This window comes from Haliotis rubra, unplaced genomic scaffold, assembly GCF_003918875.1.
Source record: "Haliotis rubra isolate DU_JTF1 unplaced genomic scaffold, ASM391887v1 Scf12, whole genome shotgun sequence".
NCBI lineage: Eukaryota > Metazoa > Mollusca > Gastropoda > Lepetellida > Haliotidae > Haliotis > Haliotis rubra.
In genome coordinates, this window is record NW_025765114.1 from 2349829 (window position 1) to 2373819 (window position 23991).

A 23991-nucleotide genomic window follows, 5' to 3' on the forward strand; every position below is an offset into this window, starting at 1 on the left:
TTCTGCTTAAATTGCATTCAAAATGATTAAGATTGGTCCAGCTATGTAGGCATTTTTTCCAGAAAATTAATCTACCTTGAAAACACATTAAAATTTGGAAAAATCCAATTTTCTGTGGAAGTGATTGGACTTAAAAAATGTTTAAAGTGTCAGTAATGTTTGAATTCAGTTAAATGTCAAATTGATATTTTCTCAGTTGTAACTAGTTGGTAGAATGTTTCCATTTGTGTTAATGACCAACACCAGTGAGGTTCCTGCTTTTGACTTGCAGGAAGCATGGAACAGTATATATGGAACATATATGGGTTTGTGGTTTTGATCATTACTTACTTACGTTATTTTTTTCCAGAGCAAGTACAGATGCTGCGGGATAATGTGGAAAAATCAAAAGAGCATTGACATTTGTGTGATACGGCCTGTGTAGGAATACCTTAGAAACTAGTGCATAGATTAGCAGTGAGCAGGTTGTACAGGGATGAGAGGGCGCCACACCACCGGAGTGACCATACTTGCAGGAGCATGGACATAGGCTGCACAGGGAACACTTCAATATTAATTTGTCCGTGACATCTGTTCAAACATTTATGTTTCTGAAATTGCCCAGATTTCAAATTTGATTAAGGTAGCTACTGATCCTGGCTGACACTGTACAAGTCCAGTGTTAGATTGATGGCTGGTGACCCAACCGGGTTGATTTGAATGAAAACCTGTAGATGGCTTTGGTTTGTTGATTTGTCAATTATCTACAAACTGACAGGAGGAAACTTATCATTTTGATTCATGATGATGATGATGATGATGATGATGAGGAGGAGGAGGAGGAGGAGGTATATTTTCCTATTTATGTTATGTTAACATGCCTCAGTCTATGTTCTCCATGACTGAAACAATTTAACTTGCTTTTATTCAAAGTACGAGTTATAGCCATTCCCTCAGTCACATGAACCATCCATGTCCCATCTTAAACCCTGTTCAGTGTTGTTGACTGGGTGAAGCAGGAAGCATATGAAGATTGCCTTCGTTTTGTCATTTTGTAGAAAATGGTTGATGGTGTTTGATGGATGTTGGGTGTCAGGGTTGTTTGTTTTCATTGATATATGCTGACAGAAGGCAAGAGGGACACTTAAGGGGTCATTTGTATAGCTGAATCATATATTTATTAGAACACCATTTACTTCTACTGTTTACGTTTGTTGGGTGTGTACACCTTAAGGAATGGCAGTTTCATATTTCACATTTATTTGTACAGTATAAATATTTGTAGATTTGCTTGTAACATTGTTCCATATGGCAAGAGTGTCTGGTAAAAGGGATTTATGTTTCAGGTTTTAAAAAGAATATTTTGTTTAGAATGTACTGTGTGGATCTAACATTCAAGCACACATCTGCTGAAGTAGAAGTATGTGTATATGATTGTGAGTAGGGCTGGGACGGGTACACGGGTACTCGAATCCGGGTCGGGTACAGATGGAATCGAGTATTATTTCTAGGAATCGAGTACCTGGAAAGGGAGAGAACTATGTAATGACAAGGGCAGATAATAACTTGCAATTTTCATTATTGACGTAAAACACATTTACATCATTGGTAATGTCCGATTAATGGAGGTTATTATTAACGACTGTAATTTATCTGCGAATGAGCAGTGAGTAGTCAAGTTAAAGTAACAGTAGGAACGAAAAGTTTATTTTAACGAGCAATGTAAGTAATGGTGTTACTCTTTATATTGGTTAAACAGACGTAAATTATATAGCTTGAGGTAATTTTTAATGTCTTATTGCCACCCTTATAAGTTTTCTATAATAATTTCTGTCAAATCGTGATTGAATATTCAGAAAGTTGACAGAAGCGCTGTATTCCTTACTTTTCCGGGTACTCGATTCCGATTGGGGTAAGTACATGCGGGTACTCGATTCCATTTTTCCTACCCGTCCCAGCCCTAATTGTGAGAGAGTCCACGTGACAAGAACACGAGCTGTACCGACACTGAGCAATGGGAGGGAAATCCATCATGAAGTGAAGTACTCCTGGGGTGACGAAAAACACAGAACAAGGGATGCCCAGGCACCTCATGGAGATCCCAGTTGCCGTGATGAGCAATCCACATGTGGAAGGACTTGTTTCATTACATTCACTTTCTTCTTATTTGTTACCATTGTTTCCACAAATTGATGATGTGACAGGGAGATGTTCACACATTGTGTAGCGCAACCATAATATGTTCACTTTGTCAGCCAAATATTGAATTACCCCCTTGTGTGGGTAGTGCATCATGTCCAGCCTCATTGTTGACTTGTTCCACGGTGTACATAGCTTACAACATAGGGATATAGCAGTCTCATTCACACTTGGATTAGGACAATCGTGAAAGTAGATAGTATTGAGTAGATTTTGAACGACATACAAATAGTACAATATAGTTTAGTATTTTACTCTTGTATGAAAGAAATTAGTCACATATTCACAAACCTGTGTACTTAAACTTGTATGTGTCGTTGGGACAGTGATATTATTATTGAAGTATGTTTAGGCTAGAGTTTAGGCATCAGATTCATTGTGATATCAGTGATCATGAGTATCCTGTGCTCTTTGAAATGGAAGTACTTTCTGAATGTCTTCTCCACTATAGCCCTGATAAGACCTTGACAATTACTTGTGTACTGTGGCTTGTTGATCACAGATTGCAGTAAAATTAATTGGCCTACGCGAAGGTAGGGTGCCTCTATGCTGAGCTGTGTGTACAAAATCTGAACTATTCTGAAGTGAGGAGACAAACAGGGCGTTATGGAGACAGCTTCCTTCATCATCTTGAACTTCACATAGTTAATCTCTTTGAGTAGTCTCCCTTTGGCTTGATGTCGATATTTGTAACCACGTCAGACGTCCAGGCTCCAAAATGACTTTTCTCAGAAACAACTTTCCCTTTTTGTCATAAAGACTGTTTGTCAGTTAACCTTTAATACCAATCATGGAGCATATGTATATTAAGTTGATGATTGTTTGTGCGTTAGTTTTTCCAGCAGTTTAGAACATGGTAGTTTGTCTGTGTTGTACACACAGTGGTGCTGGACCTAGATCAGCATCAGCCAGGTGGCAGGCTTGCATAGGTGGCTTGTAAATTGAGAGTTCCGCTTGCATAGTGACAAACTGCCATTTTTAACTTAAAAAGAGTTGTTAATGTGACATTGTACAGAGCATGTACAAATAATGTTCTTAGAACTAATACTTTGATGTGAGCATATATATATATATATAGACACTACTAGACCGATACTGTGATTTGAGCACATATAGAAACTACTAGAACTAATACTGTGATTTGAGCATATATAGACATTACTAGACAGACACTGTGATTTGAGCATATATAGACATTACTAGACAGATACTGTGATTTGAGCATATATAGACATTTCATGTACCTAGACCACATTAGAGCTATAGAATTAACACAGTGCCACAAATCAGGATTCTTCGTCTTATCAAAGTAATGGGTTGAATGTTTAATGTTGACTTGGACTTCTCAATACCAAAGTTAAAACCCTACTTGGGTTGTCAAAATGCGACCTCCAAATGTCTTCTTGTTGGGTTTTTACTGTGAACAATTAATGTTATCAACTGGAGAGCACACCTCAAAATGTTCTAGCATTTACCACTAGCTGGCATTCCCTGTGCAGGGCCGGTTTGTCTATCTGATATCAGCTGCAAGACACAGATTTGTCCATCTGGTATTAACCGTCAGATACAGGTCTGTCCATCTGGTATATACAGGTCTGTATTAACCATCAGATACAGGTCTGTCCATCTGGTAGATACAGGTCTGTCCATCTGGTAGATACAGGTCTGTCCATCTGGTAGATACAGGTCTGTAGATACAGGTCTGTATCTGGTAGATACAGGTCTGTCCATCTGGTAGATATTAACCCGTACAGATACAGGTCTGTCCATCTGGTATTACCCGCCAGATACAGGTCTGTCCATCTGGTAGATACAGGTCTGTCTTCAGATACAGGTCTGTCCATCTGGTAGATACAGGTCTGTCCATCTGGTAGATACAGGTCTGTATTAACCACCAGATACAGGTCTGTCCATCTGGTAGATACAGGTCTGTATTAACCCACCAGATACAGGTCTGTCCATCTGGTAGATACAGGTCTGTCCATCTGGTAGATACAGGTCTGTATTACCACCAGATACAGGTCTGTCCATCTGGTAGATACAGGTCTGTATTAACCACCAGATACAGGTCTGTCCATCTGGTAGATACAGGTCTGTATTAACCACCAGATACAGGTCTGTCCATCTGGTAGATACAGGTCTGTCCATCTGGTATTACCCGCCAGACACAGGTCTGTCCATCTGGTAGATACAGGTCTGTATTAACCACCAGATAGGTCTGTCCATCAGGTAGATACAGGTCTGTATTAACCACCAGATACAGGTCTGTCCATCTGGTAGATACAGGTCTGTCCATCTGGTATTACCCGCCAGACACAGGTCTGTCCATCTGGTAGATACAGGTCTGTATTAACCACCAGATACAGGTCTGTCCATCTGGTATTACCCGCCAGACACAGGTCTGTCCATCTAGGAGTAATTGCCAGACAAAGGTTTGGCATGCCCTGTTAACTCTGTAGCTCTGATGATCTTTACAGATTATGCAATTGATGTGCTAGAAATTAAACACTGTCTGCCTGACAGCAGTTGACATATTGTTGATTCCAGTTGACATGCTGTTGGTTGAATTTGACATGCAACAGATATGGATTGGACGTACTCATGGCTGCATTTGAAGTGCTGTTCGTTGTTATGGTATCTTTCTGACATGGTGTTGTGTCAGTTAACATGCTGTTGGTTTCAGTTAACATGCTGTTATGTAAATTAACATGCTGTTGTGTCAGTTGACTTGCAGTTGTGTCAGTTGACAAGCAGTTGGTGTCAGTTGACATGCTGTTGTGTTACTTAACAAGCAGTTGTGTCAGTGAACATGCTGTTGGTTTCAGTTGACATGGTGTTATGTAAATTAACATGCTGTTGTGTCAGTTGACTTGCAGTTGTGTCAGTTGACAAGCAGTTGGTGTCAGTTAACAAGCAGTTGGTGTCAGTTGACATACTGTTGACTGGTGTCAGTTAACATGCAGTTGGTTTCTGTTGACATGGTGTTATGTAAATTAACATGTTGTGTCAGTTGACTTGCAGTTGTGTCAGTTGACAAGCAGTTGGTGTCAGTTAACAAGCAGTTGGTGTCAGTTGACATGCTGTTGACTGGTGTCAGTTAACATGCAGTTGGTTTCAGCTGACATGCTACTGTGTTGATGAGATAAGTTGACCAGCGGACACTGGTATATTTCTCCCTTGTGTTGACACAAAGCAACTGATGTGAAATCTGTTAATGATATTGTTACTCCTGTTACTGGTATTCTGGATTTTACTGGTATGATCATTTGTTACTTGCCATTTATGGCACTGAAGGTTTTCTTATTGTGTTATTACATATGCCTGTATTTATACAAGTTTAGTGATATTTGTTGAGTGAACATGTTCTCCTATTTTGTTGTCATATGCTTCTTATGTTTTGTGTGTTAAGCACATTGTTGATACTTGGAGCATTGAGTCTTATCATTCATATATTAGCTGCATTCAGCTCAACATTCACTTTTCTTTGTAAGCTAAATCCTAACCCCACAATGCAGATGTGCTTGTAAACATACTGGACCAGTCTTAGGGCATTCTTGTTTACTGTTGTCAGAGTGGCAAACTGCATCATATACTTTAACTAATTAGGATCCCCATATACAGAAACAACAAAGGTAACATTGATGAAGAAATTTATGTGTCACTACAACTTTCCGGTACTCAAGGCTCTGGGAAGGGCAGCTTAAGTAATAAAGGGCCAATACCATTTCATTCCATTCCACTGCCTGAAATAAGTTTATTCCACTTTCAAATATGGGTTCATTATCTTTTCACAAATATGCCTTCACATTAGGGAGAGGTCAGACTGGGGTGGACTGGTGCCCTTGCACTGAAATGATAATAATTGATAATGATAATTGTAAAATGGCTCATTGTCTCTGCAAGGTAACCCATATGGTTGTTACGGCCCCTTATTTTATACATATAGTTATATTGGCTAGTGGTTCACACAGATAACCCATATGGTTGTTATATTGACTAGTGGTTCACACAAATAACCCATATGGTTGTTATATTGGCTAGTGGTTCACACAGATAACCCATATGGTTGTTATATTGGCTAGTGGTTCACACAGATAACCCATATGGTTGTTATATTGGCTAGTGGTTCACACAGATAACCCATATGGTTGTTATATTGGCTAGTGGTTCACACAGATAACCCATATGGTTGTTATATTGACTAGTGGTTCACACAGATAACCCATCTGGTTGGTATATTGACTAGTGGTTCACACAGATAACCCATATGGTTGTTATATTGGCTAGTGGTTCACACAGATAACCCATATGGTTGGTATATTGGCAAGTGGTTCACACAGATAACCCATATGGTTGGTATATTGGCTAGTGGTTCACACAGATAACCCATATGGTTGGTATATTGGCAAGTGGTTCACACAGATAACCCATATGGTTGGTATATTGGCAAGTGGTTAACAAAGGCTTAATTTAACATCACTGTACAACAAGAATGCCCCTTTGTTTTGAGGAAATGAAACTCAAAAGACATCTTTAGCCTACCACTTTGTATTTAAAGAGAACTGTAAGTCTAAGACATGTCAATAGATATTTCTCCTCCTAGGGCTGGGGAGCCTGAGCTGGGGCCAATCTCATGAAAAGTATGTGTGTTGGCTAAATATGTGACTGGTCTAACTGAATTCCAAGATCAGCAATTCATGGTTATTCTAGTTTTCTTCCAACAAGAAAACACTGTTTGCATGAATATTTGGATTGATTTATGATTAGAGTCTAGATATTGCCAAAATTGGTGTTTTCTAACTCTTCCAAACATTCAGTAAACCAACAAGACAAACGTGTCGGTAGATACGTGGAGTACCTGGCTGCAGATGGACATGACAGTTGCCAAGTGCATGGCTGCCCCTCAGTATACGTAGCCCCAGCCCTAGCGACCCTCCCCTCCCCAAGACAGTACTACACTGAGAATGTTGCTAGTTGTGTACAGTTACTGTTGTTAGTGTTGATGTTGTGCAAGCTGCGACTTGCCTTGTTACATGGAGATTCACACCGCCAGCAGCCAGCTGCAATAACTTGCTGTAGAATATAAGACTAATAAAGCTGAAATCAAACATGTTTCTTGTCCTTCCTCTACTGACAGTTGTGATTCAGATGAGTGACTGTTGATTTACACAATAGTCAGCATATCTAATCTATCACAGCAGCCTGTTTGTAACATACAGGCAAGGTAGGGAAACATCAACTCCAGGATATACGCTACTCAAACAAAGTAGGGGATATTCCATTTTGGGGGATATTATTTGAGAACTGTGATTGTATATGGATTTAGAAAATGAATATTCCATTCATAACATGTTATGAATTTGTGCAAACACGCCAATTTTCAACATAGACCTAAGTACAACCTTCTAATCAATGAATTACAACCTGGAAAGTAGTCCTTCATAATCTGACCTGAGGTCATCAGCCTTGAGTAACCAACCACTGACCTGGAATTAGAGCTGACATATATGTTTCTCACATCCAAATGTGCAAGAAATGTCACCACAAATAAGCAGCAGATACCATGTTTATAAAAATACTTTTAATCACTTGATTGTTTCAGCTGCTCACAAGTGTTTTTGACTTGTTAGTAGTCTTTCTCCATGTTAAGGTATCCAACACAGATATAGATAGCCCCAACACATGCAGGTGAACAAGTTGACGTACGGTTCATCAAAGACATTTGCTACAACCTGAATTGTACAGACCAATTCACTAGAGTATCTAGTGGCTCTTCTAGTGATATATCATGGCAGGGGACTAGACAAGTCAAATTGCATTATTTCATCATGTCATTATATCATGTTAATTGTAAACAGTTTCATGTTAATGAAAAATTCATAGAAGTATTTTGGAAAGTATATCTTGCTTAAAAACACTTTGGTAAATGAAGAGAGAAATACATCTATATAATCACAGCACTGAGGTTTGCTCATCTGTAAATGTTTTATTTTTGCATTGAGTTTGCACTAACATCAACACCACATTTGGTGGGAACAACACACCACCACCATTCCAGTTTGTGCTGACAATGGATGACGATTAATCAGAAATCTACCATGAAGTTGGAAAAATGCCCAATACCAATTGGTGAATCAGGGGTTACAAATTACATTAACCACCTCTGATTCACACAGCCACAGAAGTTGATTTCTGTATAGAAATGTACAGCTTTCTCCATTATTGTCAGTAAGCATTTTGAATAATGTAATATGTATGACTCCAGGTTACAGAGTGCATTCAGGAACTACAATATTTAAAGTATGTGTACCAATACAGACTAGGTAGAAACCATGATGAACATGACCAGAGAACGTGTAGTTCAAATTTTAAGGAGACCTTAAAATTTGGTCTTTAGAATGGATGCTAAACCTTCAAGTAACTTGATTCTACGCTGAAAACACAATAATGTTTTCAGTTAATCACCAAACAAATTCAGTCAGCCACACAGTTGTCTCCCTTTCATCCTCACAGACGCCAAATGTGGATTCATGATCATGAATACTGATTCTTTTGAGATAGTTGTGAAGATGGTTAATAATGTAATATATTTAAATAAATATTAGAGCCTATGTCGAACAAAGCATATTGAAACATGACATTTGGCACAACCTCATACGCACTCTTGATCTTAATGTAAGGGGTACCACCAACATGCTGTGGTTTGTTAATAAATGTACCTGAGGCTTTGAACAAATTACCATAAAGTATTGTTATCAAACAATATAACTCAAATCACTGTATATGAAAACATACCACATATACAGGACAAAACAAAACAAGAAGACATGGTCATCAATATCCCCTGCCACAGTGTTCTGTTCCTATTTGAACTCCACCATAAAATTCATGTCCTGAAAACATCAAATTTTGTTTCCCTATCTGTAACGTGTTTTGAGAAAATCTGTCCCCATCATCTCGGACAGATGGAAGGACGGACAGATCTCAAACCAATATCCCCCTCCCACTTCATGGCAAGGGATAATAATGATAGTATAAAATAATGTACCAGTAATTACCGTAGACTGACTCAACGTTGCCAGCACACTGGAATTTGATTGGAAGATCTATTTGTCCCAGAAAATGATGCACATGTAGAGCTGTTTTCTGCATATAACAGTAATTCAATGTACACAACAACGTATCTTCCAAGTACTCCATGTTGTACTTGTTTTTGAGATTAAGCAAAGTTAAACAATCATTTTGTAGGAACATACAGTTCCCATCTAGAACTTATTGCCCACTAGGGCAAGTACCCACAGTGGAATCTTCAGAAATCCAGGAATCAGGCTTGCAAACCAGGAGGCTCCAGAGTAAGCCACCAGGAATTTGATCTGTCGGGGATTCGGTGGGGTCTTGCCTGGTGACAATGAAACAGCATTACCTTCAGCTCTTCACAGATACATGGCTGACACACCTACATCAGGTACACAGCTGACACACATATCTCTGGTACACAGCTGACAGATATATCTAAGGTATACAGCTGACACACATCTCAGGTAGGCAGCTGACAGACATATCTCAGGTACACAGCTGACACACATATCTCAGGTACACAGCTGACACATATCTCTGAGACACAGCTGACACACATATCTCAGGTACACAGCTGACACACATATCTCTGGTACACAGCTGACACATATCTCAGGTACACAGCTGACACATATCTCAGGTACACAGCTGACACACATATCTCAGGTACACAGCTGACACACATATCTCTGGTACACAGGACACACAGCTGACACACATCTCTCAGGTACACAGCTGACACATATTTCAGGTACACAGCTGACACATACCTCAGGTACACAGCTGACACACATACCTCAGGTACACAGCTGACACACACATCTCAGGTATACAGCTGATACACATTTGTCAGGTATACAGCTGATACACATTTGTCAGGTATACAGCTGATAACAACTTGATGTACACTCATGCATTGATTCTTTCAAGAGAAAAGTACTTGAAAATAATAATGTTTAGAAATTCTCACCATCAATGTCTACAAAGCCATATTCATAACCGAGATCTGTTGATATGAAAATCCGCCCTGTTTTCTTCATAATGTTTGGATCTGAAACATGTCACAGTACATGAAGCCAAAGTCACGTCACAGTGACACAAAGGAGATGTTGTTACTGTGAGGACCGATTCTTACACTCCAGAGAAACAGACATAACTTTTTATTCATAATTATGAGAAACAGTGATAATTTGATACTAGTCTACAACCCAAAGTGTAGCTACATGATATAGATTAAATTCTTTACTGATTCAAATACTGCAATTGTGCAATGACAAATTACAGCGTGAGAATCCCATGACCATGGAATCCCCACTTTTCCTGACCGGGGCTACTGGACCAAATTTACATGAAAGGAAACACATACTACTTAAAATCTGAAGTATAGAATTTGGGTAAGGGAGGTAACTTACAAGATTCAGATGTCCGGAAATTTGTTTATCCTGACAAAAAAGCAAGGTATTTAAATGAACCAAGCACGCCCTCACCTGTAGCCAGACCAACAACACATTTGCCGGCATATTCCACAGACTCCCCATTCTTGAAGGTTTCTTGGAATTTGCTCTGAGTAAACAAAAAACTTTGTCCTAAGATGTGCATGTTACTGAAGATCATGGAAGACATGTCTACTGGGTATCACACAGTTTACATCTGTAAACCACAAGCTGATGAGATGTGCATGTTACTGAAGATCATGGAAGACATGTCTACTAGGTATCACACAGTTTACATCTGCAAACCACAAGCTGATGAGGTGTGCATGTTACTGAAGATCATGGAAGACATGTCTACTGGGTATCACACAGTTTACATCTGTAAACCACAAGCTGATGAGGTGTGCATGTTACTGAAGATCATGGAAGACATGTCTACTGGGTATCACACAGTTTACATCTGCAAACCACAAGCTGATGAGGTGTGCATGTTACTGAAGATCATGGAAGACATGTCTACTGGGTATCACACAGTTTACATCTGCAAACCACAAGCTGATGAGGTGTGCATGTTACTGAAGATCATGGAAGACATGTCTACTGGGTATCACACAGTTTACATCTGCAAACCACAAGCTGATGAGGTGTGCATGTTACTGAAGATCATGGAAGACATGTCTACTAGGTATCACACAGTTTACATCTGCAAACCACAAGCTGATGAGGTGTGCATGTTACTGAAGATCATGGAAGACATGTCTACTGGGTATCACACAGTTTACATCTGCAAACCACAAGCTGATGAGGTGTGCATGTTACTGAAGATCATGGAAGACATGTCTACTGGGTATCACACAGTTTACATCTGCAAACCACAAGCTGATGAGGTGTGCATATTACTGAAGATCATGGAAGACATGTCTACTGGTATCACACAGTTTACATCTGCAAACCACAAGCTGATGAGGTGTGCATGTTACTGAAGATCATGGAAGACATGTCTACTGGGTATCACACAGTTTACATCTGCAAACCACAAGCTGATGAGGTGTGCATATTACTGAAGATCATGGAAGACATGTCTACTAGGTATCACACAGTTTACATCTGCAAACCACAAGCTGATGAGGTGTGCATATTACTGAAGATCATGGAAGACATGTCTACTAGGGCTGCACAGTTTAACCCAGACCCAGATTCAATTCGATTTTTGATATTGGGCCCTCGATTCGATCATTTTCAATTTGATTCTTCATACAAGTAAAAACATCAGATTTCATTTAGCTCTCAGAGGTCAAGTGAGTCGGCATTTTTTGTGTGAAATCCATCGTCAACTTGGCGATATCTACTAATGACAATGCTAATTGGATAATTAGCCCGGTGTCAACCAATCATGTTTCGCTTTATTTCAGCACTCAAAACTGCTCAAGTTGGATTAAACATACGTTTTCGATGTGTGGAAACAACTGAAATAGATATTCAAATATCGAACCGAAATAGTGATAATAGTTATCGAAAATCAAAACATAGGTGTCAGATTCGATTTTCGATGACGTACCTACTGGGTATTACACAGTCTGCTCACAGCAGAAACTCACAACAAAATCTGCAAGCTCAATTCACTGTTTGACTTGGTGTCTTCATGTTGGTCCAGATAGTATGGAATATTTCATTTGTTTAGTTACTGCCCCTTTAACTATTACAGTTATTTCCTACACTGTTGTTTAGGATATATATATGCATAAATTATGGCACATCAGGTACAAAGACTCATTTACTGCAGTGAAACACTTACAAACATGGAGTTGGTTTTTTTCTGATTCATCATCCATGAAACGTGTGACGGTCTCTGTCTTTACTGCCCCTGGCCACAGACTGGTAAAGGCCACGTTGTGTCGCTTTAGCTCCACGGAGCAGTCTTTGGCCATCCGGGTCACACTGAATCAGACACTTGAACATGTTAACACACACACAGAGTTTCTCTCTGCATCACTATCATTTGGGAATGTTCAGTTTAATATAACTTATGAGAAACTAGTTAATCAGATCATAGGAGCACAAATAAGGTAACCAGTAACATGTAACCAGGCTTTTTATGGCAATAACAACATGAAAACATCTTCACCACATCTGTTTAAATTACGAGCTGACGTAACGTAGATACAGCTGACAGTGACACAAACATGACACAGATGCTTCCCTGCGACTCACAGCTTCTTTGCCAATACCATACGGCACATTGAAGAGGTACGACAGTCCTCCGATTGAAGATATGTTAATGATGAGGCCCTGTTTTCGTGGTACCATCATCCGAGACGCCAGCACAGAGCAGATGTAGTGGTTCCTGACGGGAAAATAGTCAGTCACTTGAAGACATGTAGGTCAGGATTTAAAAACAAATTAGCACCTATTTATAAGAATTTGAGGATAGTTCTTCTGCAGGGTGTTTAACTGTTTTAAACTTCATAACTCACTTCTCGTGGCATGTCCATGGATGTATGGTATAGACTAGTGTTTCAGTCAATACCTCTCTATAGCAGACATGTGCAGGATGGACAGTTTAGACTAGTGTTACAGTCAAACCTCTCTATAGCAGACATGTCCATGGATGTATGTTATAGACTAGTGTTACAGTCAATACCTCTCTATAGCAGTCATGTCCAGGATGGACAGTATAGACTAGTGTTACAGTCAGTCCTCTCTATAGCAGACATGTGCAGGATGGATGGTATAGACTAGTGTTACAGGCAGACCTCTCTAAGGCAGACATGTGCAGGATGGATGGTATAGACTAGTGTTACAGGCAGACCTCTCTATAGCAGACGTGTCCAGGATGGACGGTTTAGACTAGTGTTACAGGCAGACCTCTCTATAGCAGACATGTGCAGGATGGACGGTTTAGACTAGTGTTACAGTCAAACCTCTCTATAGCAGACATGTGCAGGATGGACGGTTTAGACTAGTGTTACAGTCAGACCTCTCTATAGCAGACATGTCCAGGATGGATGGTTTAGACTAGTGTTACAGGCAGACCTCTCTATAGCAGACATGTGCAGGATGGACAGTTTAGACTAGTGTTACAGGCAGACCTCTCTATAGCAGACATGTCCAGGATGGACGGTTTAGACTAGTGTTACAGTCAGACCTCTCTATAGCAGACATGTGCAGGATGGACAGTACAGACTAGTGTTACAGTCAGACCTCTCTATAGCAGACGTGCAGGATGGACAGTATAGACTAGTGTTACAGTCAGACCTCTCTATAGCAGACATGTCCAGGTTGGACGGTTTAGACTAGTGTTACAGTCAGACCTCTCTATAGCAGTCATGTCCAGGATGGACAGTATAGACTAGTGTTACAGTCAGACCTCTCTATAGCAGACATGTGCAGGATGGACAGTATAGACTAGTGTTACAGGCAGACCTCTCTATAGCAGACATGTCCAGGATGGATGGTATAGACTAGTGTTACAGTCAAACCTCTCTATAGCAGACATGTGAAGGATGGACAGTATAGACTAGTGTTAAAGGTAGACCTCTCTATAGCAGACATGTGCAGGATGGACAGTATAGACTAGTGTTACAGGCAGACCTCTCTAAAGCAGACATGTCCAGGATGGATGGTATAGACTAGTGTTACAGTCAAACCTCTCTATAGCAGACATGTGAAGGATGGACAGTATAGACTAGTGTTACAGGCAGACCTCTCTATAGCAGACATGTGCAGGATGGACAGTATAGACTAGTGTTACAGTCAGACCTCTCTAAAGCAGACATGTCCAGGATGAATGGTATAGACTAGTGTTACAGTCAAACCTCTCTATAGCAGACATGTCCAGGATAGACGGTATAGACTAGTGTTACAGTCAGACCTCTCTATAGCAGACATGTCCAGGTTGGACGGTTTAGACTAGTGTTACAGTCAGACCTCTCTATAGCAGTCATGTCCAGGAAGGACAGTATAGACTAGTGTTACAGGCAGACCTCTCTATAGCAGACATGTGCAGGATGGATGGTATAGACTAGTGTTACAGGCAGACCTCTCTATAGCAGACATGTCCAGGATGGATGGTATAGACTAGTGTTACAGTCAAACCTCTCTATAGCAGACATGTGAAGGATGGACAGTATAGACTAGTGTTAAAGGCAGACCTCTCTATAGCAGACATGTGAAGGATGGATAGTTCAGACTAGTGTTACAGTCAAACCTCTCTATAGCAGACATGTCCAGGATGGACAGTATAGACTAGTGTTACAGTCAGACCTCTCTATAGCAGACATGTCCAGGATGGACAGTATAGACTAGCATCAGATTAAAATGAAATAGCAGATGTGAAATTATCTCTATGAAACAACATTGAGAAGATGTATCATTATTATCGTTACCACCATACTGACCTCAGCCCCACGTTGTTCACCCGATCCCACATGTCTTGCCCCTGCTCCCAGAATGGGACTCTAAAGTTCTTGGCAATGTCCTAGAATAGATGACAGATTGACAAGTGATGGCAAAGCTGTTAAAGTCTTGAGGACCATACCTAACTGAATACAACATAGCTGTTGGTTGTTAGAAGTCATATAGTCAAAATCTGATGAATATTGTGGAGCCAAAGTGTGACTTGATTGGCTATCAACAGAACCATATTTCACACAATCACTGAGATGTCTATACAATACAAAACTAAGCATGAAACATTTGGTTAGAATCTCCACAACATACAAGTGAGAGTCAAAACATAAGTGAGGTTTTAAACTGAGCAAGTGCAGGCATGACTCACACTGACTGCAGCGTAGGCGTTGTTGACCAAGACATCCAGCCGACCATCCTGTTCCCGACCTACTCGCTCAAACAGCTTCTCCACATCCTCATCCTTTGAGTGGTCGCACTGCACCGGGATGCACTTGCCTCCTCGTGCCTCAACCTACACAGGGGAGATCACTCATACATGATTACTGCAGCACAACATCATAAGTGCTATGAAATGGAACTTGTACGTTATTATTAAATTAGAGGGTTTGGAAGTATAATAGAACAGAATCAACTACTTAATTAAAATGCTCAAAGTCCAACTATTTAATACAACACAATTTATTTAGACATCCTTTCACTTGTTCCCATCACTATTTGACAGAAATACTGCCAAAGTTTGACTGATTCAGTCATTTACTTCCAGACCTTGACTTAAGTCAACTTCTCAACATGCAACTTAACCACTTACATACTCATGATTCAGTAAATTCCAGTAAATTCAATGTACACGCCTGATGTTTTCCAGCAGCAACCTACCTCAGTGGCAGTATCTGTAAGGCTCCCTGACACATCAGCATCTTTTGGAGTTGTTAGCGTCCGGCCTGTCAAAGTATTAGTATTTGAAACAGATATATATATACCCTGTGGCAATGTCACACCAAACAACAATGGCTCTGGACTGAGCCCAACTGAGGAGGTCCATCACCCTATCGCACAGCACTTACTGATGAACAATTTGATATACTTTGGGTCTTTTTACCTTCTCCTTACTTCAGTATCTGCCCAACTTAGGACAGTGTTTGCAATACTTGAATTTGCCACTTGGCCACCAGGGCCTGCTGCTGCCTGCAGGCCCTGAATGAAATCTGCAGGCCCATAAAAACAACATAGACTACCCTGTACACAGTTTCACACTGTTTCTACAAAATCAATTAGCAAAGCCTATGGCGCAGAGAGAAGTTTTTTCTTGTTAAAGACTGGTGTTGACATTCCCATGCGCAAAGTACTGAAATACCAGGAAGTGAAACTGTAAGTTATCATAGCATGATGGATCATGGACGATTCCCGAATGTTAATAAAGAAAAAAATTATTGGAAAGATTCCAGTTGAAAAAAGAAAATGGACAGATAATTTACTGAAGGCCACAAGGGCCTGCAAATATTTGAAACTGCCGGCCCGATACAATAACAACCGGCGCTGGGCCTCTGGGCCGGCGATTATTTCGAACGCTGACTGAGGAGGTCCATCACCCATCAGTTACTGAGGGGGACTATTGCACAGCACTTACTCAGTTTTCAAGGATTGAATTTCTGTTCTGTGAGTATTACTATTAGCCATGCTGAACCAGTGGAGTTAGACACACTTACCTGTAATATATACTGTGGCTCCAGCCTCACCCAACTGTAGAGCGATGCCACGCCCAATTCCACGTGTTGCCCCGGTGACAATACACACTTTGCCAGCTAGGGTCTTCATTGTCAGCATAGACCTTTAGAAGCCAAGTAGATCAAAGAATCTAGTTAAGTTATCTTAAGCAAATTACTTGTAACATGTAATATTTGGAATTACTTTCTTAGTACAGAAGTACAGATTGTAGGACTATTGGTTTGGGTTCCATCCTGAATTCTCACGCACTCTCTCAGAGTTAGGCACAAACCAAGCTATCTAATCCATTCCACCAAGTACTGCAGTTTCAACCAAATATGGAAATCTGAAAACTGGTAGTCATACTTTGTGTACCCCTCTGACAAGTATTAAGAGGCCGAAACATCACTTCCTAAAAAGCACTGTGTATCAGTTTACATGTGATTAACATGTGCATTTATGCATACTCTCATGCATGAGTGAGTGAATAACTCATTCAGCAATATTCCAAAGACATGATATTAACTGACTCTGGACCAAGCAATCCTGTGATTGATAAAGTTTGGTTAATTGGTAGTGAAACAGTCAGGTAGTAAATTAGGACTCTTCCCAGCTCCACAGATATTACACACTATTACTGGCACAATACCATGCTCTTCAACATCCCTCCATACACACTGAAATGTTATTCTTTTAAAACAAGCAATGGAATTAATTTCTAAACAGGTTTAATTACTTGGAGAGAAAAAAAGTGAGAAATGGTCAGGCCATAATCTCGCTGAAATCGTATCTTGTGTATTTCTACAGCTCTCTGCATGACTAAGCTAAATGCATATTATGTATATTCCTATGTATTAACATCACGGAATCAATTATTGATAGCTCAGTTCGTTACATGAATAAAGAATACTTATCACACTACTGTCAATTACACAACACAGATACATGTAACATATACCAGTTGTATATTTGGTAGGACAGGTTTATTACTGAGAAGCGTTCACTAAGAAGGAGCAGAAATGAAGTCTGCATATAGACTAAACAGAATGAGTCGCTGACCATAAAAATAAAATATCACGATGCAACTCACTGGGATGACAGTTTGTTATGAATTGCAACAAATCGAGCATGGTATATATATAGTGATATGGGGATGAGGTGTTGTGTTATCCTTTTCATTATACTCACACAAAGGCGATCACGTATCCAGATGATGACAGTCAAACCAACAGCATGAGCGGTCCAAAGTCAATGAAGGGAGGTAATTCAAAGCGCAAGCGGAGGTAACTCTAAATCCCGCTCCTGCTTCCAGTAGGGAAAGTATCAAAAGTAGATAAGATAATTACACAACTGTTACATAAACTCGCGAATTTATATATAAGTGATCAGTTTGCGGGTTTTCTTTGCAGCTTTTAGCATTATCTCATCGATAATTTTACTAGTTGCAACACAGAGCCAGACTCATCTGACTGATTGGCATTTTAGAAGTTGATGAATGATAAGAAACAGTACGATACTTTATGGATATCAACTTCTTTATTTTATTGTGATGCGACATTTCGGTATAGATTTTTGTACCGTTGTCAAGCAAGAGTGAGGGTCTATACCGAAACGTCGCATCATAATAAAACAAAGAAGTTGTTATCCAAAAAAGCACTTTTTCTTAACTATTACTTGATAGTGTAAACTTCTACCCATTTAGTATATGATTACAATTTGTGATAAATTCAGAAACTTATTACACTTAGAATAATCAATTAAACATATATCGTGCTATATACTTGGGTACCCGTGAAGGTCCGGGTTAGAATGAACCTTCAGTATTCCATGCTTGTAGTATCGGGTGGTCAGTCTCGCTGACTCGGTTGACACATGTCATCGATTCCCAATTGCGCAGATCGATGCTCATGCTGTTGATCACTGGATTATCTGGTCAAGAATCGATTATTTACAGACCGCCGCCTTATAGCTTGAATATTGCTGAGTGAGGCGTAAAACTAACCTCACTCACTATATACTTGGGAAGATTGGTTGGACTAAGATTTTTAAGACTAATAGTATGAACTGTTGTAATATTGATGACTGTATTATATGTACTATAAATATATCATTATCTCTATAAATGTTTCAGGGTGAATTAACAACAAATAAATACTCCTTGGAGCAATATCTCACACCCGTACCATGTGCTGGTAGTTGTTTGTACATTCCCCGCCCTGGTACACTGGCACATGTGGCACAATCCCAGTGTTTGGAAATGGGTAACAGAAGTACTGGCAAAGAGAATGACAAAAACCTAAATGGATAATTCAACATCATCCCGTTTACGTCAAGCAATATTCCAGCAGCTTCAGCCTTAGGCGTCAATGTAGCTTTTTTGGTACAATCATACATGCTCTTTCTATAGAGATTTCAAAGATTTTAATCCCCATAAACAGTGATGATGGGATGTGTTCATAAAAAAGCTGAGCATATCTTGGTCCCAAATAAAATGTTTTGAAAGCTTGACTGAGGACTTGACCTTTGCCCATACTACCAGCCGCCATTTCTTTCAATGCTCAACAATTTGTAATTTATTGTACAATTGTTAAGGTTGGCACTGGTAAGAAAGTGCATAATGACACAGGTCATTAGTCTGTTTGCAGTGAAAACGTACCAAATTTCACTTTAAACAAAAAAGTAACTCAAATAAAGTGAAATTAAGATTGCGAATTCTCGTAATTTTACCTTGCCAATTGAACATTTAAATCTCAGATTTTTATTCAACTTAGGATAAAAGTTGTTTAACAAACGATCATAATTTCAAATTGCTATTATTGGTTTGTATTACAAGTGGGTAAGCGCAGTTGTTGGAAAAGTGAAACAAATGCACTTGCGGTGCTTGATGAGCGTTAACTTAACTACCGTTGAAACCAACCTTTCTTGTTCTGGGGGTTTCATTTAATGTGCATACCCCCTTGTAATACAAGTAATACCAGTAATAGCGATTTGAAACTATGATCGTCAAATTAAAATCTGTTTGAATTTTCCTAAAACAATATCTACCTGTTCACATTTTGCGTCATATTTTTCCTAAATTTCATAGTGAATCTTTAATCACTTTCAAGTTATTGTTCAGATGGACGGACAGACAGACAGACGAACATCACTCACTCATGAAGCCACCTTTCACTTAGTGGCGGAAATAAGACCGATACGTGAATTTCTGTCAAATACACATGAAACACTCAATATTACATTGAAATAGCAAAATATTTACCTGTACGTTCTTCGTAAGATCATAATATTTAGTCCTCTAGATGTCTCAATAAAAAGACTTACATTTCTTTCAGTTAGAAATTAATAAAAGTTATTTTCAACGGTTTTTCTTTTACTAATAGTTTTAATGCAAGCTTTTTTGCTGATATAAACTTCATTTATCCATGTCAGCCATACACCATCATTAATAACTGAACATGTTTTATTATCTAACTTATGTAATTGAAATTTTCAAATAAAAATTATCGCTAAAAAGTGAAAATTGAACACCAATGAAACCCAATTGCAGCCCAACAATTAAAGCTACGATTTGAGATGACCCCTGCATGATAATCCATGTGCGAATGAATCTTCCCGTCTCCACAGTGATCCAAGCAGTTGATGTCATTCATTATTTAAAATGCGTATTATTTCAGACTTGATCTCGTCACTATATGAGTCGTTTAATGCTACAGGAAAGACAAATCAGAAGTTTAAAGAGGATCTTTGTATAACATAACTTATATCTTAACATATTCTTAGGTGTGAACCTGTCACACTTTTGGTTCAATATGTTATGGTTATACAATGTGCAAAACAGATGACAAGTGATATGTTTCTTCAATTGTTACAGTAAAGAAGTTGAAAGAGGATCTTTGTATAAAATATGCATATATCTTAATATACTCAGAAGCAATAAAAAACGTCAGTACGAATTCAAAATGAGATAGGCACTGTTATCAAATCGTTACAGAAACTGACATAATAAGCGGATCAAAAACATTTTTGGGTGTACAATATCCTGACACATCAATGAATAACTCTGCACAATTAAAGACATTATGTGAACGTTTGCAGTCCTTTCAGACCCTTGACTTTGGTATCTAGTGTGACCACCACGAGCGGCAATAACTGCAGCACAGCGTCTATGCATGGAGTGCACCAATTGACTGATGAAGGCCATTGGCACCTGGAACCACACTCTGAGAAAGGCCTGACGCAATAAATCGGCTGTGTTCGGCCTTGGTATGACATTATTCAATCTCCTCTGAATTTCATCCCAAAGATGTTCAATTGGGTTTAAATCAGGACAAAGGGCTGGCCACTGCATAATGTTGACACCGTTCTGCTGTAGGAAGTCCCGTGTAGCTCTGGCAGTATGAGCCCGGGCGTTATCATGCTGGAAAATGTTGTTCCGGTGACGTGAGCAATGTGGTATGACGTTGGGTCTGAGAGCTTGGTCGATGTAGCGCACCGCTGTGATGCCGCCTCCTCTCCCTGGGCCAAGGTTTTTGAACACTACAGGACCCACTCTCTGGTTCAGGCCTATTCAACCCCATGCCATGATGCTTGTACCTCCCCACAAGTCTCTTTCCATAACACATTGGTCTGTGTAACGCTGGCCACATCGTCGCCATATTCTTATTCTGCCATCTGCAGTTGATACACAGTACTGACTCTCATCTGTGAACAGAACAGTTCTCCATGGCCTGTATCGCCAGTTTTGGTGTTGTAGGGCAAACTGTAGACGTTCACGCCGATGACGAGGGGTGAGGATAGGTCCACGGTAAGGTCTACGGCAATGGAGGTTCCCGCTGTCTGGCGTGCTGTTTCGGATGCCTGCATGAAGGGATTCTGTACATGCTGTCGCACAACATGGCGGTCTTGTCGTCTTGTGGTCACCCTTGGTCTGCCAGTACAGGGGCGATCAATTGTGGTGTTGGTGGCCCGGAAACGTTGCTGCAGCCTGTAGATGACCTGGAAGTGACTGGCAACGGCTTGTGCAGTGTGGCCAGCTTCAAGTCTTCCTAGCGCCTGGTTCCTCAGCTGTCGTGAGTCGCGGCATCCTGCTGACGTTGTAATGTGAAAGTTTCAACCAGGTTTGGGGGTGCGTTTTACAGGGCTGGGCCTTGTGAACAGCACGTGCAGCATGAGTTGCATGAAAAACATGGAGAACACCGTACCATCTACGAGATCAGGTTGCGTTTTTGAGACCATTTCCTGGGTTCCATTCTGTGTTTGGGAAGGAATGTCTTTGCTGTTGGAGATGTTGTAAAAATATACAATCAAAATATTAAATGAGTTTACAGTTATCCGTTTCTGCGAAGGAAAATTCCAAACTGACGTTTCTTTTGCTGCTTAGTATATATTCTTAGGTGTAAACCTGTGTAAACTACACTTTTGGTTCAATATATTGATGTTCATATTATGTGAAAAACATTATTAATCGACATTTTTGTCTTTCCTGTAACAAACATATCTTTCCCGTAACAACAATATTTTTTATATTATTTTAAGGTTTTAACGAATCATATTGATTTAAAAACATTGCATATAAAGTATGAATGTTTTCATTACCATTGATGTAATAAAACATTTTCTTGGGTGAAGTTTTGCTGAAAAATCCAAAATGGAAACTTTCTTCTATGTGTTATTTTATGAAAAGTATGCATACAAATCTATTTGAGCAAAGAAATCAATGCAAATTCAAACATTTATGTGGATATACATACAATCTAAGCTGATCTTCATGTCTGTCATACAATATTGCTAGAAATATCATATTTTATAACATGTTACATCATCTATGTGTTGTTACGGGAAAGACATGTAAATTGGTAATTCGTGAAAGCAAAAAAAAAAAATAATTGCAATTAAGGCTGAGTTCTGTTATATTTAGAAAGAGCAATAGCATATGATGCCATTTAGAGAATTAAAAAAAATAACTTTTCAATCATTTCATTTTGTCATTTCATGAGAACCAAATCTTGACATTTTTTTAAAACGACTCATATGGCTGGAAAAATGCCGATGCGACGTAAAATTCAACTCAACATTATCTCTGATTGTGTCAGTTGTAATCTGTTTCTTAAAATCGGTTAAATATGCAATATTTTTTACCTGTGAAACGACATTTCCATAATATATTACCAAAGGGAGGGTGAATACTTTTGATACAAATTTTGAAACAGGTCTTAATGATGTACAAATGTGGGTAGAGGAATTAGATGTAGATATTAATGAAACCGAGGTCTCCACTGCTGTTAAAAGGTTGAAGTTGGGTAAGTCAGCTGGTTATGATGGCATTATCAATGAGTTTCTGGTTCATGGCGCATCACTATTGATTCCCGTACTGACGAAATTGTTCAATGCTATTTTTAGAACAGGGCATTTCCTACCAGGATGGCCTAAATTAAAGGGGTTATCGTTCATACCGGCACTACCGGATAATTATAGACGCGTCAAATTGATGTCGTGTTTGAGCAAGTTGTTTACTTGTACTGTTTTGGTTGAAACATATTCACATATACGTCAGGGAGACGCGCCCCTCTGATTGGTTGAAATTTCGTTCGCTGGAGAAAATTGTGCACTGTTGTCAGAAAGGTCGAAGGTATAGCTTTCGGCAACAGTAGTCTCCTATTCAGCGTCGTCTTCCAACAGTTATCACTAAAATGATCTGAGCATAATCGCGAATACTTGTTAAATTGACACCACGAGCGCTTCTCTTGAACAAACCGCATCCATTTTTCTCGGAGCACTGGATCGGACGGAAACTGGTGCAAACTCCGAATGTCAGTTTCAAGTCTTGCATTGTACTTGGACGAATGACAGTTTCCAGCCACGCAGTAGTTCACCATCTCAGTATTTGGTGATTGAATCGAACGCAAATGCAGAAAAAATGAGCATGTATTTACAAAACCCAACATCTCTATATACACACAGATGAGCGTATCGGCAAATGAACCAGCCAATGAAAAGTCTTCGTTACACTTGAGTGCACTGACTGGGTTCGGTATCCCGGCTGCTTCGTTTCGAGGGAGGTAAACCCAAGTACAAAATATTGCACTTTTGATTTGCGATTGTACGCTTATAATTTTGTTTATTTGTTTTTTCATAATCAGCAATGTATATTATATGTCATGAATAAGTGATAATTGTGTTTTAATTATGT

General features: G+C 39.5%; 2 protein-coding genes and 2 long non-coding RNA genes across 4 annotated transcripts in view; 3 read left to right on the top strand and 1 right to left on the bottom strand.

The window, feature by feature from the left end:
* LOC124262485 (uncharacterized protein KIAA0513-like) overlaps positions 1-1480 on the top strand; it is a 102860-nt gene extending 101380 nt beyond the window's left edge. Inside the window, 1 exon segment of the mRNA XM_046696994.1 lies at positions 350-1480. Within this exon segment, the coding sequence (XP_046552950.1) occupies positions 350-399 (50 nt within the window). The 3' untranslated portion in view covers positions 400-1480.
* Positions 1481-1844: 364 nt separating this feature from the next.
* On the top strand, positions 1845-4947 carry LOC124262515. The gene is made up of 3 exons (XR_006894616.1): positions 1845-3748; positions 4317-4362; positions 4408-4947. It is a non-coding gene; the product is annotated as an uncharacterized LOC124262515 (long non-coding RNA).
* Positions 3852-4106, top strand: LOC124262522. The gene is made up of 3 exons (XR_006894620.1): positions 3852-3864; positions 3939-3971; positions 4036-4106. It is a non-coding gene; the product is annotated as an uncharacterized LOC124262522 (long non-coding RNA).
* A 2797-nt stretch (positions 4948-7744) lies between the features above and the next one.
* LOC124262504 (dehydrogenase/reductase SDR family member 1-like) lies at positions 7745-18056 on the bottom strand. The gene is given in 11 exon segments (XM_046697018.1): positions 7745-9577; positions 10226-10306; positions 10743-10816; positions 12480-12619; positions 12621-12626; positions 12900-13032; positions 15086-15165; positions 15466-15609; positions 15975-16039; positions 16805-16926; positions 17991-18056. Coding segments are annotated over 10 exon segments (975 nt in total). The 5' UTR covers positions 16923-16926; positions 17991-18056; the 3' UTR covers positions 7745-9443.
* Between the last annotated feature and the right edge of the window lie 5935 nt (positions 18057-23991).